The sequence below is a fragment of the Megalobrama amblycephala genome, linkage group LG6, assembly GCF_018812025.1.
Source record: "Megalobrama amblycephala isolate DHTTF-2021 linkage group LG6, ASM1881202v1, whole genome shotgun sequence".
NCBI classification, from domain to species: domain Eukaryota; kingdom Metazoa; phylum Chordata; class Actinopteri; order Cypriniformes; family Xenocyprididae; genus Megalobrama; species Megalobrama amblycephala.
This window is the reverse complement of record NC_063049.1, coordinates 25,023,201-25,043,765: the sequence shown is the minus strand read 5'-3', so window position 1 is coordinate 25,043,765 and position 20,565 is coordinate 25,023,201. Positions and strand designations below refer to the sequence as shown.

The 20,565-nt window shown below is 36.3% G+C and overlaps 1 protein-coding gene across 2 annotated transcripts in view; it reads left to right on the top strand.

The window, feature by feature from the left end:
• Positions 1-1,199: 1,199 nt before the first annotated feature.
• adcy5 (adenylate cyclase 5) overlaps positions 1,200-20,565 on the top strand; it is a 116,064-nt gene continuing 96,698 nt past the window's right edge. Inside the window, exon 1 of one of the 2 annotated variants that reach the window (XM_048193543.1) lies at positions 1,200-4,152. In XM_048193543.1, coding sequence (XP_048049500.1) covers positions 3,229-4,152 — 924 coding nt within the window. In that variant the 5' untranslated portion in view covers positions 1,200-3,228. The remainder of the gene's footprint in view (positions 4,153-20,565) is intronic. The other variant, XM_048193544.1, reaches the window with a different exon arrangement.

Sequence of the window (20,565 nt, the reverse complement as noted above, 5' to 3'; positions counted from 1 at the left end):
AGATATTGTTGAAAAGTCGTTATTTTGTTTTTTATGGCGCACAAAAAATATTCTTGTCACTTTATTATATTAAGGTAGAACCACTGAACTCACATGAACTGTTTTAAATATGTTTTTACATTTATGGCCCTTGAGAGGTTCGGTGGCCTCACTGAGCCATCAGATTTCATAAAAAATATCTTAATTTGTGTTCAGAAGATGAACGAAGTTCTTATGGGTGTAGAACGACATGAGGGTGAGTAATTAATGACAGAATTTTCATTTTTGGGTGAACTAACCCTTTAATAAACCAGAGCTAACATGAACTTAATAATGCAGTTGTATTTTTATTAACTGACATTAACAAATATGAATAAATACTATAACTCATTGTCAGTTAATGATAGTTAATGCATTAACTAACGTTATCTAATATGATCTTGTTGTAAAGTGTTACCAAAAAAGTCTATAAAATCAGCTTTCTTATCTAATACATATGCACAGTGTAAAATCTGAGATCAAGGCTATTCTACAGTCCTATCTATATGTCAGATTTTTAAGTTTTAGAATTGACACGAGTTTTTAAAGACTAAAAAGCATGCTTGTTCAGAATTAAAGTGGGGAAAAATAGCTTAAAAGCAAATTTCCTTAGGGGTTGTATCTCAGCATCTCATCTGTTTAAAGGATGGGAGTCATGGGACCTATGAAAAAAACAAAACAAAACCGAGGAGGCATGACTCTGTTGACTGCAAACAGTAAGATCTTTTGTCTTCTCAGACTGTCACAGAAAAGTTTAATTCTCTTCGCATGTCACAAAGGTACTGTGGTTACAGACAAGCATGATGATGAAGAAGATGAATAGAATATTCCAGAATAAATCATCTTCATTTACCAAATAAACTCACAAGAAAACACAAGAGAAAAGCTCACCACACTTTAACGTGAATGAGAACCGAGAATAAAAGGAGTAGCTTAATATACAGTCACCTCAATAAATAAAATTCTTATGATGCTCCTCATTTTGCAAGTTGCTTACAATATATATATATATAAAACCTCTGCTACTTTGTTATTTTATGTTGTGTTAAACTGTTCTGAACATAACCACTGTCACTTACATACAGCTGTGAAGGTAGTCCCGCCCACTTATCCAAATCACTGTGCACTGACACATAAGTTGACCAATAGGAACAATGATTGGCAACTTGTGCGACCAACTATCCAATAGGGTCGCACGTAAGGCGGGGCCTGAAGATCATACTTGGTTGAATGGCAATACAAAGACATGAAGCACCAAAACGGATGATAACGCTTAATCAATTCTGTGTGCTTCGGTCTTGAGAATCTGCAGGGAAAGGACGTGCAGCTCGTCCGGCACAGTCAATACGCGGCTCTTTTCGAGCAGGGCGGTTTCGACGCTCCTGTGGCGTGACAATTCATCTCTCATCTAGACGCCAGCGCTGATGATGTTGCTGCTACTGCACCAGGAGCTTTGGAGATACCTATCTGCACAGCACGGATGAAGACTCCTTCGCTAAAGGACACTTGTGAGGTCATCTCGGGGTGACGCAACTTACCATGCAGGAGCGTTGGAAAGCTCAGTTTTTCACTGCAATCGTGATCATGTAATCATCTAGTGGGCTGCGACCACATATTCACAGGTGTACAGCTTGTGTGGATCAGTGCATCAATGCGTACGCACCATGGAGTCGTACTCTGCGCGGTCATCTCTCACCAAACCACACTTTTGCGGACACTATTTGCTCCTGTCATGAAAACGTGGAGATCAAGCGTGATGGGCGTAGGGTCAGTTCTCATTGATTTGGACTAAACGACGCGGCTTTAAGAAGTGTACGAATTAAATAGTGACTTTTTTTTTTCTTTAGAAAGAAATTGCTAAATTATTCAATGTAAATTGAGTTGGGGGCACAATCTCGTGCTAACGCAAATTGTCATTTGGCGCCACTAGCACAGCTATCGAAATGTCAGTTACCCGAAAGACTTTTTAAACTAAACACTGAAGTTGTGACACATTTGTGATAAGTAAATGTATACTAAAGTGATCGTCCGAAACTGATCGCAATGGAAAGCTCGCGAGCAGCGTAACGTTACTGTTGTTATGGTAACCTCATCTTGCTAAAGCGACTTCTGTTTGTTAGCGTCTACTCGGCGACAGGTGAAAATACGCTCTCTGACTAACTTATCTAACTTTTATTAGTGTTGAAACTTTGAAACCCACATATAGGCCTACTTACATATACTGTATACTTGTGTGCTTTCGTTACGTTCGCTATCTTTTGTTTTTATCTCCGCAGAGGGGTTGGAGAATGGTAATTTGTACCCAGAGGTGGTTTGTGTTTATGAATTGAAATGTGGCGCACAATTACTCCCTCTGCCGTTAACGTCCTCTAATGCTCTGGCCAACTGAGGATGTGTCCCTAATGACTACTTTGTATAGCCTATTTAATTATATAAAGTCCTCTATTTATTAATAATGATGTCAAATGAGCTAATTGATTAGCGAAATGCGTTTCTCTTTCGCAGAGACTTCAATAATTGTACTCCATTCACATTGGTCCTGTACTTTATAAAAGCATATGCGAAATGCTGCAATGAAAAACTCTTCAGGACCACTTTTACTATCTCAGTTTTTACGTGTAGATCTCACAGATAACTTTGATGTAACGTTACTTTTCTTGTTTTAAATCACCAACTACAACGTTGTGTCTTGAATTGGCAAAATGGCTCTCTAATATAACATTTCACTAAAATAATGAGCCCCTCTTTAGTTTATAAACGATTTATTTTGGATCATATACTTGATTGATTTGATGGACATATGTATACAGTGTACGAATAATTAATTGACTTGCAGTGGAGTCAAATTTTCTGTCAAAATCTGTCATTGAACTGCTTCTGTTCGTATGGCGCCTTACATTATAGGCTATATTCGTGGAGTGTAAATCAATAATAATTTCATAAATAATGATAGTAGTTATGCATCGTTGGATTATTACGCAGCTGTTGCTATGGTCACCTCCTCAAGCAAAGGCGATTTCTGTTCTGTTTTTATAGGACTAACTTTCGTGGCTACTGAAACGTTATTTGAAAACATTGCTGTACCGTATGTAACAACGAAACAAACTTTGCAAGACCCCCTTGACCTTTTCTTTGAACTGAAATAATCAGGGAGTCAAACCCCCATGTTTCGCACCCTGTAGTCATAAAGTGCATGTAGTAGTCGAGATCATGTCCAGATCTAACAGCGTGAGCCCACCCGGCGCTGGCGCTCCTGTACTGAGGGGAGGGACGGAGCACAGATCCGCTTGGGGCGAGTCTGAGTCCGTGGCGAACGGATGTCCATACTCGGCCAGATCCTCCTGCAAAAAGCTCATACGGTCCAACAGTCGATGGAGAGAGGACGATGACTTCGAGCGACAACCGGGCCGAGCCACGACCACCGTCAGCCGGGTTAGTTTCAGATCCAAGTCTGCTTGGCAAGAACACGGAGAGGAGAGTCGCAACAATAACCGATCGTCCCCGAGGTACCGAGATGGAGAAGTGAGACCCAAGTCCGTGGAGTTGGGTTTGGAGGACAGGAGAACCAAGTCCAAGCCAGAGGAGGAGCTCATGCCTGAAGTGAACTTTTCCATGAGCGCGTGCTGCAACAGCGTGATGCAGATTTTCAAATCCAAGAAGTTCCAGTCGGAGAAGTTGGAGAGGCTTTACCAGCGCTACTTCTTCCGACTCAACCAGAGCAGTTTGACGATGCTCATGGCCGTTCTTGTGCTGGTGTGCGCGGTGATGCTGGGGTTCCACTGCGCTGGAGCGGCTTTTTGGGCCACTTACGTGGTGGTTTTCTCCACGGCAATCGTACTCATCCTCACGCTGATTGTCGTGTGCAACAGGAACGGCTTCCATCAGGATCACATGTGGATAGTTTGCTATGTGCTCATTTTGCTGGTGCTGGCTGTACATGTGATCGGCGTGCTGCTGGTGGAGCCGCGGAGCGCGTCTGAAGGCATCTGGTGGACCATGTTTTTCATCTATGTCATTTACACACTTCTGCCGGTGCGGATGAGAGCAGCGGTCATCACTGGAATTATACTGTCTGCCATCCATGTGGGGGTCTCGTGGAAGTTAAACGAAAGGGACGTCTTTTTGTGGAAACAGGTGAGTTCAGTCTAGGCTTTTATTACTTTATTGCTTGGATTTGAAGTAACCCATATATTATTAATTCATTTTATTTATGTATTCATCATTTACCTGCATACACAGGCTACATATTCAGTCAGTCACTTAAGGCTCTGTCAGGCATGGTTGTGATTTGACCTTGTAGGTACTAGGCTGCGATTAGTTTTAGTTCTGCACACAATTCCGTGTTATATTGTTTTCAGGCAACAGAACAAGAAGTTAATAATGATAACATTTATTTAGGTCGTTCATATATATATATATATATATATATATATATATATATATATATATATATATATATATATATATATATATATATTTTTTTTTTTTTAAAGATAAGATTCTAAAAAAGCTAAAGCATCAAACATTGCTAGAATCAACGCAGGGACTGACAGACAGTCTGGACCGGGCTGTGTGAGGGGAGCGGAGTGACACATTTCCCCTCACCTATTTCAAGTGTTCTGTAATCACTCCGCTCCAGCTCCAACTCCGTGTTTTCCATCTTTTGTTGAGTGTATAGATTGCTTAAATATGTTATAGCAGAATGGATACTGCTATATACACGTGCAGTTTTGTGCAACATTTTAATGCAAAAAGTGAACATTTTAAACATTGATTTAAAAATGTGCAATAGAAAAATACTTTTTAAAACAACGTTAGCATTTTTTTTTTTTAAATTATAAAGTGCAGTGACAAAATTCTAATAATGTGCTGTTGGTCATGCTTTTATTTACTGCACGGTTCAATTGCTGTATTTACTTGCTCTCTAGTAACTTTTTTTTGTTCTGAGAATTTCAGTAGACCTTTATAAGGATTGCCAATCCAATAAATAACGAGTCAGGGGAAAAAAAGTGTGAAATAATGTTTATCAGTCAGTGCTATAGGTCATTTTGAAAGAACTTTGATGTTCCTGTGTTTCTGAAGGCAACAAAAGTTGATGACTCACACTTTTGTTTTCTCTGCAAAGCCTCTGGATGTAGTCGAGCACATACTTTAAAGTGTGCTTTCTTAAATTCTGTGTGGATTTATTTAACACATTGTTCTGATAAATGCTTCAGTTTTTCTCCCTGGGTGATTTGGTCAAGGTAAGTTGAGTGATGTGTCAGTAGGTGTCTCGTACTAATGATGTATGTTTGGATATTTTACGTAATAACCTGTGCAGTAACCTTGTGCGAAGAACGAAACATTTTTTTAAAAATGCAATCAAATACAGTGATCTCAAACAGTGCAATCTATTACAAAGATCTAATGAATTTAGTTCTGGAGACTAGTAACTGCAGCTTTTAACTGCATGTATGTGAAAAAAGGTGCAATCTTGAGTCATTGGATTATTTTTAATGATTTATTTTATTAGTATTATTTTTTTCTGAAATTATCATTAAGACTTCATATAATTTTAAAAATAATTCTAAAAATCGAATAATATTCAGATTTTTCAGTGTGTAACTCTAAGGTAACTTTTTATTATTTTTAAATTCTCATCACAATAATTTTATATATACATATACATATATATATACACATTGTATAATTCTCATCAGTGTGAGTAGTTTACATAGCCCTCAAAATAGTTTACGTAAACTCTGCGGTGATTTTCATAATTTTGTATGCTTAACCGCTGTGCTCAGCAATCTTTCGACTCTTCCAGTTATAACATCTTTATAGTAAATGTGCTTTAAACTCCTTTATCTTCAGACATAATTATGTTTTCATTGAAAATACAGACTCTTTGAATGGTGTGTGTGGGAACGGGCTGCTGTGTTTGTTGCTCTTTCCACACAATGCTGTTGTCTTTAGCATATCAGATCTCTCTCTGTTTACACGGGACCTAGCTGGACTCTCCAATAGTTGTTGTTTTATAGAAATCCTGGGATGAAGAATGTATTAGGAGTGCTCTCATAGATGACTAGCTTTCATCTGGCTGTGATGATCTGTTCTGCTTTTTAAAAGGTCAGAAATGATGGCCAAGGTGAGATCCCCTGTTGAGGTTTAAAGGGCATCCTGGGTTCAATACAAATTGATTAGTCCTATTTATTATATTTCTTTTTTTAAACATATATGTACAGATCATAGCACATATTTTTTCCAAAAGCACTGGGAATCACTTCTAAAACCAAATGGCTAAAGCTGGCTTGTTTTGGCACAAATAAAGTACAGTTAATTATTTGCAACTTTTGGTAGCAAATTATATTGCTTTGCAATTATTTTTAATTAGTATTTAAAGGGATAGTTCACCCAAAGATGAAAATTCTGTCATTGTTTACTCACTCTCAAGTTGTTTCAAACCTGTATAAATTTCTTTGTTCTGCTGAACACAAACAAAGATATTTGGAAGAATTTTTGTAGCCAAGCAGATCTCGCCCCCCACTGACTACCATTTTTTTTTTCCTACTATGGTAGTTAAAGGGGGGCGAGATCTGCTTGGATGCTAACATTCTTCCATATATCTTCCTTTGTGTACAGCAGAACAAAGTAAAGTATAGTTTGAAACAACTTGAGAGTGAGTAAAAGATGACAATTTTAATTTTTGGTTGAACTATCCCACAAGTTGTCTTCCGCACATCCTTTCATTATAGCAGGACCAGGCAACAAGAAAAACGGCATGTACTTAAGGATAAGAACAAATCAAAGGTGCTTTTAAGGATTTTCTTACAGATCATCGACAGTTCACAATCTCCAGCTCCATTTCCCCCGTGTGCTTCATTAAACCTGGAGGTGGGACCCAGTTAGAGGAGCTAGCATAGACACTTCCCTATAGGGGGAAAACAGAAGAGGTGGACAGAGTCCTGCATGGCACATCTCCAGCTGTAACATGGTTTGTGGCTGCTTTAATTGAATTGCCCCACTCTATAACATGCAGACCCACTGGAATTCAAAACAGATGTCCTCCCTGTCCTTCTTGAAAGAGCTGCTATTAATTTGCCTTTCTGAGTCAACCCCTATGGAAGCATTAAAGTCACCATCAAATCAAAATGGACAATTCTTATTTTTTTATGGAATATTGCAGTAATTATTTTAAAGGTGCCCTTGAATGAAAAATTGAATTTATCTTGACATAGTCAAATAACAAGAGTTCAGTACATGGAAATGACATACAGTGAGTCTCAAACTCCATTGTTTCCTCCTTCTTATATAAATCTCATTTGTTTAAAAGACCTCCGAAGAACAGGCGAATCTCAACATAACACCGACTGTTACGTAACATTCGGGATGTACGCCCCCAATATTTGCATATACCAGCCCATGTTCCCAACATTATGAAAGGCATTAGACAAGGGCAGCCAGTAACGTCTGGATCTGCACAGGTGAATCAACAGACTAGGTAAGCAAGCAAGAACAATAGCGAAAAATGGCAGATGGAGCAATAATAACTGACATGATCCATGATTACATGATATTTTTAGTGATATTTGTAAATTGAATTGTCTTTCTAAATGTTTTGTTAGCATGATGCTAATGTACTGTTAAATGTGGTTAAAGTTACCATCGTTTCTTACTGTATTCACGGAGACAAGAGAGCCGTCGCTATTTTCATTATTAAACACTTGCACTCTGTATAATGCATAAACACAACTTCATTCTTTATAAATCTCCCCAACAGTGTAGCATTAGCCGTTAGCCACAGAGCACAGCCTCAAACTCATTCAGAATCAAATGTAAACAATATAACGGTATACAATACTCACATAATCTGACGCATGCATGCCGCATGCATGACGAACACTTTGTAAAGATCCATTTGAGGGTTATATTAGCTGTGTAAACTTTGTTTATGCACTGTTCAAGGCAAGCACGAGCTCCGTGGGCGTTGAGCTCGAGAATTAAAGGGCCAGTAGCCCTGAATCGGCTCATTTATAATGATGCCCCAAAATAGGCAGTTAAAAAAATGAATTAAAAAAAAATCTATGGGGTATTTTGAGCTGAAACTTCACAGACACATTCAGGGGACACCTTAGACTTATATTACATCTTTTTAAAAAAAGTTCTAGGGCACCTTTATTTGATTTATCCGTGTACATTTTTATTTATATATATAATTTTTTTTTTTTTTTTTTTTTAATTCACATGGTCTTGTATTCTTTAATCAAAATAACTGTCCCTTCCTCTTGCAACATCTCTTCTCTGATGATGTGTTTACTGGCGCGAGGGCAGGGCAACCTGTCGCTCGCGTGAGATCACAGCAATCAATTCCCGATAGACAAAATCAAGTCCAGCCCTTTTAGAAGCCGTTTCACTGGTATATGTCACAATAGGGAAGAAAAGACGATCACTGCTTCTGTTTCATGTTGACTTTAACCTTCCAACAGGCCAGGCTGACTACGTGCTCTGCACAGCGGCACGCTGAATAAAGCACCACCTCTAGGGACTAATGCAGAGCTCACACACAGATGATCTCTTGATACTGTCAACTTTTTCTCAACTTGTGCTGCACATGTACATTGTCTGAGTAGTCAGTTTACATTATATCACATACATTCAGTTGTAGATATATATATCTACAACTGAATGTATATAAGTGAAAAAAAAAAATATATATAAGTGAAATTTTGCTGCAAAAACTAATTTGCTACTGAAGACAGCTTTATTACTAATATTATTATACAAATATTATTATTGCTACTAATACTACTATTACTAATAATAGCATTGTAATTATAATACATTATAATAAAATAAAAAATAACAGTAATCATTAATAATGACACTAAGAATTATTATTATTATTATTATTATTAATAATGCTATCATCATTCTAATAATACCTATTAATAATTATAATAATTAATTAGAGCTGTTGGCAGATGGGTGGTGTGTCCGTAATGGCAATAATGAATATATTTTAATGTAAACACTGTTAAAAAATTAGTGTTGATAAATAAAAATAAGACATGCAAATAAGTCTATCAACATATAAAATATGACTAAAATAGCACTGCTAGATTATCTATAATGATATATGACATATTAATATATATTTGTGTTTTAAATATGTTGCCCCTCTGATAAAGGCATTTTAATACTATGTGAGTGCCTGGACGTAGAAGCATGTTTAAATTTAACAAGGAAACGTACACTTTTCCTTGTTAAATTTTGTTTCAGTGTGCATTGTATTGTAAGGTAGTAGGCAACAAACTTTATTGCAGATCTTGTTTGGTTACTTGAAGACATAAGACATTACAAGTTTCAAATGGGGGCTCACAACCATGTGTGTAAGCTCTGGGAATGTTGAAGTGTGTGGTGTGTGGGTGTTGTTGTGTTTTTTTTTTTTTTTTTTTTTTTTTTTTAAATGCAACCAAAGGAGTGAGTTTGTGTTACCTCTCAAGATCCAACTCTGACATGTCTCTTATAAGTGCAGACCCTCAATTGTGCTTCTTGTATCTTAGCAACCAAGGCCTGTTCTCACAAACACCATCTAGAAGCACTCAGGGCTTCCCTGTGAGAGGACCCCTGCTTTTCATCTTTTAACCACCTCCAGTGAATGTGCGATCTTACCATTAGAGGTTCAAATTGAGATAATTAAGGTGCAACTGCCACTGGTGCTGGGGGCCTTTTCTCTCTTCTTCTCTCCCCCCTTGCATTGTTTTTTCTGTTGTCAAGGTAGATCTGAGGGTAATCAAGCTCTGATGTGTGTGGGAGGCTGCGCGCACCTCGCTTAAACAATTGCTGCAGTCTATAGCTTATTTTAGTTGTCTTATTAGGAGCCACATCTTGAGGCACATTAAAAATGTATCATATATTTATCTCGTGTGTGTGTGTGTGTGTGTGTGTGTGTGTGTGTGTGTGTGTGTGTGTGTGTGTGTGTGTATATATATATATATATATATATTAGACTTGTGCCGATATTCGGTAATGCGATAAATCGCGATAATGAACATGCACGATATTGTAATCGTGGGCACTTCAGAATACCGTAAATAATAATTTATTACCAATTATTAATTTTTTTTATAAGGCAATTAAGAATACTTTACCCATCAATCGTATAAAATGCACAACACCGCTGTATTCTGCGTCAAAAGGACACGCGCTCAGATGTAAACAATCCCAACGTGCATGTGGCACATGGCGGAACGAGTGAAGGAGACGAGCTGAATGAAAGTGCGCGTTCACTCTCTGACAGCAGAGGGCGCTGATGGAACAGCAGCGTGCAGCGGTTACCACGGAAACCGCGCAAACAAAGCAACTGCGCTAGTGAAGTTTTTAAAATGCTTCAAACAGCCATTCATTTTTTTGTAATCTCAGTGTTGTTCATCACAGCACCAAATACTGAATACTTAAAAAAGACTTAAAAGGATATTTATTTTCAAACCTAAACATTTTTATATTTTAATCTGGACTACAACATGCCCTAATGATTAGAAATGTTCTGATTATTTGTTATTGTTCAGTAAAACTTTGAAAACGCACAGCTTCATTAGTTAACATGTTAATTCATTATCACTAAACTGACAATAAAAATACTTATAAAGTATTAATTATTATTAATTAATGTTAATTTCTTAGTTACTGTTTAATAACATTACTAAAATCAAAATAACTTATTTAATGGACCTGAGATAAAAACTAACAATGATCAGTTGTGTTTCTAAACTAACATTAAAAAATAACACTTTCTGTAACAAATGTAGCTATTGCTCAATCTTAGTTAATGCATTAAATAAAGTGTTATCTGTTGTTCTTTATAGCCTAATTATTTTGCATTTTAATCTGTTTGAAAATTTCGGTCAGAGTTGTTTTTGTTTTATTACAAAAAGAGTTCTTAAACCTGTTAAACTGACAAATTGTTTTGCAACTTATTTTAATATCGTGATAATACCGTATACCGTGATAAAAGCTTCATCAATTAATCGCAACATGAAAATTTTATACCGTCACATGCCTAGTATGTGTGTATATGTATATATATATATATATATATATATATATATATATATATATATATATATATATATATATATATATATATATATATATATATATATATATAATATATATAACAGCAAAACTGTCTTCATAAGTCTTCTTAAATTCATAATAAAAAGTGTTACTTGAGCATCAAATCAGCATATTAATATGATTTCTAAATGATCATGTGACAAGGAAGACTGTAATATTGTAACATTTTAAATTGTAATATTTCACAATATATATTTTTTGATCAAATAAATACAGCTTTGGTGAACAAAAGACTTCTTTTAGAAACATTTTAAAAAACGTATGGATGCTAAACTTTTGCACTGTACTGTATTTGTCCGTTATATACGTTATACAAATTGACCAGAAGTAGCCTTTAGGAAACCTGTTTGGAAGCAATCATTATTTTTGCTGTTCCATTTGGTGCTTAGTGCTGACAAAATTACACCCTATTCCCAAAATAAGAGGAGAAAGCGTGTCAGATTTCTGCTGTTTTTATGAAGCTTCAAGACTATCATGTGCAGCTGCATTTATTTTAATGGAATTTCATGTGTACATCAGATGGTTAAAAGGCAGGAGTGATTCTTGACTTGAGGGAGTAAACCATCTCCATTGCCATTTAGTTGCGTAACTTTACGGTTTTCAAAATATTTTCCATGTTGATTAATTTCTTGCAAATTTCATTTAACTATCGTAATGAGATCTCAACATGCACATTTTCAGTTCTGGAAACTCCTCTATTGATGAATTGCATGAAATTAAGAAAGGATTTGGATTAATATATTGGCAGACAGCAGGTCGTTTCCATTGTTGATATTTTGTCAATATTTAGCAGCCACTCTCTCCTCACTCCTGTAATGGTCTCACACAAGATGAATGCGAGATGCGTCACGCGTGGAGCCGATTATTTCTGTAGAGACTCTGGAATGCATCCGGATTCAAACCAAACTCAGCATGTTATTTTTATTGCAGAACCACCCTCTGTTTCTCCTTTATTTGTCACCCATCTTTTTCTAATTTGCTCTCAGAAATGGGCCTTGTTGACGCCTACAAACTGTGTATTTTTTAGACCCACATAGTGTCAAATCATGTATACACAATAATTGTATAATTGTACATGGCAGGCTGAATGTACTGGATGTAATAGTCAACATGTTTTTCATGTAATTTTAGTGTCAACATGCTGTGTGAGTGGCCCACTTTTTTTCATAAACATTGGGGCAAGTATCATATTAAAGTATTTGGACACTTCGTTTGAAAAAATCATTGCATTATATGTAATAATATCAAAGCAACTGGCATTTGTTTTAAAGAAAGAAAGTACAACCTTAAGGCTAATATTTAAAAAAACAAACTTTAAATGTTATAATGTTAAAATTTCAAACTTCAACCAACAGCCTTTTTTCTGTTTTCTCTATCAGGTAGCACCAATTAATTGATTTGTTGATTGATTGATTTATTTATTTTTTGGCTGTTCTACTGCAAAGGCAGCCAAATTTTATTGAAAGACCTTTTTCCCAACGGTGAAATACCCCTTTAACTTGAAGGGAACTGAGTTCATACATCACTAAGAACTATTCCATATTCGTACATTATTTGATCTTCTGCTTTTTTCTTGTTGACAAATGTAGTTGATGAACCTGAACGCTTTAGTATCTTGTAACTAAGTCATTTAGTGTGATCAGAAGCAGATGCCGCCTTCTCTCTAGAAATAATTGTAGGTCCTAAAGCCAGTTCCAATGTTTGCATCATTGCTCATTTTCACCGTCAGGTTCTTGAACAGTCTTCAAAAGTTGTCCAAGCCCTTTCCATAGCACTGTCTCTATTGTGATACTGGACACAAAATGATACTGGAGGGAAGCCAGTTGGCAGTGTTTTCATTTTCATTTTTGCATGGCAATCAGAAATAAGCCATTTCTCACAATGTTTTACATACAGCTAGGGTGTGGAGAACACTCAAACTCTTGTAGCTAAAACATGTTCCACGAACCATTGGTGAAATCATGTTGTTAAAGGAATTTAGCTCTGTAGAACAGCTCAAAGAGCACTGATGGGTATAGATTCAGGAGATGACACAGTCAAGAGGAACATATAGCAGTAAAACACTTAAATGTGATAAGTGCTTTCCTGAACTGTACTGATTTTGTTTTTTCTTTTCTTTCTGACATTCCAGAAAGAGCATAAGTAACAATTCATATTCTCTCTCTCTCTCTCTCTCTCTCTCTCTCTCTCTCTCTCTCTCTCTCTCTCTCTCTCTCTCTCTCTCCACTTTCCAGGAAGAGAAACTCTATATCATTGTACTGGTGGCAGGCAAATGACCTCTTCTGCTAATATTCAAATCATTTTAATGTGAAACAAACTCTTATTTGTTTCTTTGTCGTTGTTGTTGCCCCGCTGTCCTTATCTGAGGCGATTTTATTCAGGTTTGTATATGCGCTCTATTTCAAGGTTAGAAATGTGCATAAATACTTAGTGGACTAGATCTAATCTAATTAAATGTGCAGGCAAATTATTCAAACATATGGCAGGGTTTGTTTAAAATAAGAAAGCATCACATTGCGGTTGACAGTTGTTGTATGCTTTGCAGAAGTGTGAGGACATCATTTATAATAGTAATAATAATTATAATGTAATACTGTGACTTAATTTTAGATGATTCCAGACAGAGGGATTGTAGTCTTGAGACTATAGTGCTAAGCAATGATAAATGTTTGAATAATGTGTATGTATGTATAGTATGCATGCTTGTATGTATGGTATGTGTGTGTGTGTGTGTATGCATGTAAGTGCATGTGTACATGTATATGAATAATGTTTTTTGTTACTTTTTCATTATTAAGAGATGCTATAAAATGGGTCTTTGCAAAAAAAAAAAAAAAGGCTCACCCACATAACAGATGCCATTGTTTTGTAAATAACTGGGTCTTAGTGACTAAGGAACAGAAACATTTCATTTGCTACTCACTCTAGCAGTTGCTTGCTGTTGGAGTGAGATATGATGTGTTTCTTGACATATTTTACTAGAAAAGGTGTAATTAATGCCATTTTGGCCTTGGAAGTCGTGACCTGAGAAAGAAATATTTGTCCGGAATGATGAATTTACTGCACTCATCGCTCCGCATATCTTGTCTCTCTTATCTTAACTTTTTGCTAAAGAGGTGATTTATCTGAATTAAGTAGAAATAAGGGTGGCTCCCCAGGACCAGAATTGAAAAATAATCTTTTACTGGACTATAGGTGAACATTTATTAGTGGAGTTGAAATGGAGTTTGAGCAGTGGAGTTTGGTTACTTTGTTACAAACCAGCTGAGAAAATTGAAAAGTTAAAATGAGTGGTAGCAAGATTTTATTATGAGCTCAGCACATTATTTATACAGTTTATGAAACAGTTTATCAAAATAGTCTTTAAAGAAAAAACTGTGAAAATGCTACAGCAAAAACCTTTTAACTGTAATGGTAACACTTTACAATAAAGTTCTACTTGTTAACATTAGTTAATTAAGTTAACACAAACTAACAATGAAAAAGTACTTTATATAAACATAATTTGTAATCATTTTTTTAATGTTTCAACATTTACTAATACATTATTAAAATCAGCAAACAATAAATTGTATCTGTTCATATTGTTTAATGCATTACAAGTGTTCATTGTTACAACCCGAATTCTGAAAATGTTGGGACGTTTTTTAAATTTGAATAAAATGAAAACTAAAAGACTTTCAAATCATATGAGCCAATATTTTATTCGCAATAGAACATGGATAACATAACAAATGTTTAAACAGATAAATTTTACACTTTTATCCACTAAATGAGCTCATTTCAAATTTGATGCCTGCTACAGGTCTCAAAAAAGTTGGCACAGGGGCAACAAATGGCTGAAAAAGCAAAAAAATTTGAAAAGATTCAGCTTGGAAAACATCTAGCAACTAATTAAGTTAATTGATATCAGGTCTGTAACATGATTAGCTATAAAAGGGATGTCTTAGAGAGGCAGAGTCTCTCAGAAGTAAAGATGGCCAGAGGCTCTCCAATCTGTGAAAGAGTGTGTAAAAAGATTGTTGAATACTTTAAAAACAATGTTCCTCAACGTCAAATTGCAAAGGCTTTGCAAATATCATCATCTATAGTGCATAACATCATCAAAAGATTCAGAGAAACTGGAAAAATCTCTGTGCGTAAGGGACAAGGCCAAAGACATTATTTATTGAATGCCCATGGTCTTCGGGCCCTCAGACGACACTGCATCACTCATTGACATGATTGTGTCAATGACATTAATAAATGGGCCCAGGAATACTTCCAGAAACCACTGTCAGTAAACGCAATCCGCCGTGCCATCTGCAGATGCCAACTAAAGCTCTATCATGCAAAAAGTAAGCCATATGTGAACATGGTCCAGAAGCCCCGTCGTGTCCTGTGGGCCAAGGCTCATTTAAAATGGACTGTTTCAAAGTGGAAAAATGTCCAAATTTGACATTCTTGTTGGAAATCACGAATGCCTTGTCCTCTGGGCTAAAGAGGAGGGAGACCTACCAGCATGTTATCAGCGTGCAGTTCAAAAGCCAGCATCTGTGATGGTGTGAGGGTGCATAAGTGCATGCGGTATGGGCAGCTTGCATGTGTTGGAAGGCACTATGAATGCTGAAAGGTATATAAAGGTTTTAGAGCAACATATGCTCCCCCCCAGACGACGTCTATTTCAGGGAAAGCCTTGTGTATTTCAGAAGGACAATGCAAAACCACATACTGCAGCTATTACAACAGCATGGCTTTGTTGTAGAAGAGTTTGGGTGCTGAATTGGCCTGCCTGCAGTCCAGAACTTTCACCTATAAAGAAAAATGTCAAAGATGACCGCAAACTCTTCAGCAGCTGGAAACCTATATCAGGCAAGAATGGGACCAAATTTCAACACCAAAACTCCAGAAACTCAACCTCGATGCCCAGACGTCTTCGCGCTGTTTTGAAAAGAAGGAGATGCTACACCATGGTAAACATGCCCCCGTTCCAACTATTTTGAGACCTGTGAGGATTTCCAGTCAGGAATTAGACCGTACCATAGTACTGAGACTGCTCTCGTTAGAGTTACAAATGATTTGCTCTTATCATCCGATCATGGTTGTATTTCTTTATTAGTGTTACTAGATCTCAGTGCTGCTTTTGACACTATCGACCACAATATTCTTTTGAGTAGACTTGAAAATTATGTTGGCATTAGTGGAATTGCATTGGCATGGTTCAAATCTTACTTATCTGAACGTTATCAGTTTGTAGTAGTAAACTAAGAGATGTCACATCGATCACAAGATCAATACGGAGTACCGCAAGTCCGTTTAAATCTAGACTAAAAACACATCTGTTTAAACTTGCATACACCCAACACAAAATCTACTTCTATAATTCAATTCATGTAAATTGTTAGGCTGCATAGATTAGGTCAGCCGGAACCAGGAACACTTCCCATAACACCTGATGTACTCGCTACATCATAAGAAGAATGGCGTCTACGCTAATATTAGTCTCTTTCTGTTTATCCCGAGGTTTGCCGCAGCCTGCCAGATCCAGGCCGTATCCAGATGATATGAAGGACCTGCGTCTAGACATGACGATAACACAGCCCTGAAGTGTCAACTAAACTATCCCCTGTGAAGGCCTCCTTCCCTTTCCTTTCCCTATGTATAGATAAAATGTTATCAAATTATTCCAGTTTGCATAGATCAAACATGCAAACCTATAGACTAAACATGTAAATGAACGGCAAGAATGCATTAAAGGTATTCGGTTTTTCAGTAGGAAAGGTGTCATTTAAGCGGCCCCTAAAGAAATAATTAACATTTTTTTTACAATGGAAGTGATTCAATCAAAAACCAACTTTAGCTCGATTAATAATTTTCCTATTGTCACTGTGAAGCTGCTTTGAGATGATGTGTATTGTGTGAAAAGCGCTATATAAATGAAAATGACTTGACTTGACCTGTAATAGGCATCAAATTTGAAATGAGCTCATTTTGTGCATAAATTTGTAAAATTTCTCAGTTTAAACATTTATGTTATCTATGTTCTGTTGTGAATAATATATTGGCTCATGTGATTTGAAAGTATTTTAGTTTTCATTTTATTCAAATGCGAAAAACGCCCCAACATTTCCGGAATTTGGTTTGTAGTTCCTGTTAGCTCAGGTCCTTTAATTAACGTTAACAAAGATTAGGCTGGTGTCACTTTGAGACTGAATGCGTGCACGGATCCAATATAATGACAAGCATCCGATTTCTTTCTCAATTTTTTACGTTCACTATGTTCGACATAACCTACTATGTTTACTAGGGTAGGGCCTACTCGCCAAGATGGATATTTTTACATAATTTTGAGTGTATTTGTCCATCGATGCACAAGATGCACACTTTTATATTAAGTTTTGTTATTCGGTCTGCATTTTATGTCCCTGCATAGGCACCATCTACATGAGCATTGGCCATGTTTTATGGACCGGCCACTTACAATGAACTTTGATTAATCATGCCATGTGTATTATTATGGTGGTTATCTGTACATTTTAAACATAAAAAGAAGATTTTGAAAATTCAAGAAGCTTGCTATATTAACACTATATTACTTAATTAAATGCGGTTATAAGTTTGTAAAATATACAGGTGCAAATATGCCATCCCATAATACTGAAAACATTTATTTTGGTGATTTTCTTTACAGTGTAAATAATAAGTAAACAATACTGCCAAAAAATGTCCTGGCCAAAATTGTGGCTTTCATGAGATGTATTTTTTTTTATTATTATTATTATTTTAATTATGTAATATTAAAATAAGATCAAATACATTTCTAATGTTTTAATAACAATTTTATATTTTTGTACTTTTAAAAGTGGAATTGCTCGGACATGGTGTTGGACATATATAGTGGAATGATCTAGTGGCCTCTCTCAGAGGCAGAGAAGAAAGGCCAAGCTCTTTCTCATCTCAAACTGCTGTGATGAAAATTTAATGTGCGCTTCTGCTATCCATTGCCTTGATTGTACTTTTTCCTCCCTCCTCTTTTATCAACCAACTGGATTAATATTTATAGAAAATATCCCATAATGACTTTAAAGAAACTGATTTTGCGTCCCATGAACTCCATCGCTTGGCTAAAAAGGAAACTTAGTCGGAGGTATCTCATAACACCTGTTGTTTGCTAGTTAACTGTTATCATCATTAAGGCTGACAAGTATATTTTGTAGTGTTGATGGGAATATAATTTGTTGTAATGCCACTAGAGTAGCAACCACATGTCTAGATGTGGGTACTTGTCAACTATTCAGCCCTGTGTAATTGGCCTTGTTCATCAGTGCTTCCCATAGGTTTGAAATATACTTGCGGTGGTAGCCGGATGAAAAATTCTCCTATTACCCATGGCACAAAATTGATCTACTACGTGTGACAAACAAATAATGTGTTATTTTTAACAGTATTTTTATTTATTGAAATTAATTTTAATTACATAGCATTGTAAATTATGCAAAATTACAGCATTTAAATGGTTCTCCTTTTCATATGTTCTCCTTGCAATGTCATATAGAGTCTCTCTCAGTGAATGGGACACAGATTTTACTAGTAAAATTTATATAATGAATATGTATCAAATAATGTTCTTAGTCTTTTCTTCCTGTGGGGGAGACTACAATAATTTACTATGAATTAAATGGAAATCAAATTAAATACAATTTATTGTGTAACCAAAATACCAATAATGCCCAGAAGAAGAAGAAGAAGAAGAAAAACTCAGCTTGTGACATTTAATTAAAAACAAGCCCCAAATATACCGGGACTCTTATTTTGAAATGTCTACACAATTGTGGGCTGATCATTCATATTCTTACAATCGTCTAAAACATATTATATAAAGGCCATAAAGTTGACATTGTCATAATTCATCAACTTGAGTTCATTAGCAATCGCTTGGCATAAATGTGTGCTATTCATTGATTGAGAATCACTTTGAAGCGTTGTTGCGCGAGCCTGTAGAACGCGCAACAGCGCCGCCTTGTGACTTTGCAACATGCAGCGCTCTTTGTGAAATATCTATCGCGTCTCTGCAGCACACGTGGTAATGTCAGCGGGAGTAAACGGTTCTGACGCGCACATAACGAGCAGGTACGAAACGCGTAGGGCGAGGGGAGATTTTCCACTAGTTAATCATTTGCCACTAGTTTCATTATCTCGGGCGGATACAAAAGTATATGAGGATAAAAATAATAAAAGCATAAATGTGTCTCCAAATATACTTGGGCGGCCGTTAATATACCTGGGCGGCCCGCCCAAGTAAAGTCTGTGTGTGGGAAGCACTGTTCATATAGGTCTGGACTAATAGAAGTGATGAATGCTTTTTAGACATGTCTGCAGCATCATTGACGTTGAATTTTGATATGCCATTGTAATCTTGCAAATGTTACATTGTACAAGGTCTTTGCCCACCTTGCTGAAAATTATATAATATATATGGATATATTACATTATAAATGTAATTATAAACAACTATCAGATAAATTAAATTATTTGATAACTAAACTATTAGATGACTTTTACATTAACTAAGTTGGGAATTCACAAATAAGTTTTTTTGTTTGTTTTTTTTTTTCTAAAGGGGCATGGTGATGGGTGGAAAATGTTTTTGCGTTCTCTCACAAATGTTTTGCGTTCCCCCAAGAAACTTTGCATTCACTCTCAAAACTTTTTTTGTGAATGAACGCATTTCATATCCATTACCACATGTCCCTTTAGTGCCTCCATAGGGGTCTGATTTTTTTTTTAAAGGGAATTGAAAATGGAAGGGTTTGTTTGTTTGTTTGTTTGTTTAGGTTATTTCTTTCTCTTTATATTAAAACACTTAAAGTGACCCCACATTGACTCTTCTACCTGTTATTATCTAGCAGGCAACATTGTGAAATAACCCCATTTGGAGCACTGGGAATCTGAATCAGGGTGACCCAATTCTATTTTGCTTTGAAAAACCTGCACAAACGTAAAATAGATTACCTGATCCTGGATCGCAAAACATGGGATTTCAAAATCCAGATAATTTTGATCCAAATTAATCTTTTTGAACAATTGGGCCCTGGTTCATATTTTCCAGTGGATACTGGTTTGACATGGAGAGGTGTGAATGTGAGCTGTGGGAGTTTGTAAGATAATGACAGTGATGTGCATGGTCATATCAGTGAGCCAAAGGGCAGCAGGACTTGTGTCGCCCTATTAACTGGACGATGACACCAGCAACATGGGAGGTTCATTCTTTATTTCTCTCGCTCCCAAAACGGGCTTGAGAAAGTATGTGTGGGCTGTAGGCTTGTGTGTGTGTGTGTGTGTGTGTGTGTGTAACATGTAAGTTTAAAAACTTTTAAAATAAGTAATACAACAAAATGTCTTGTAGTAGCTATAGTCCTTATGTAGCCCCGTCCTTTTTTAGCACTGCACTAG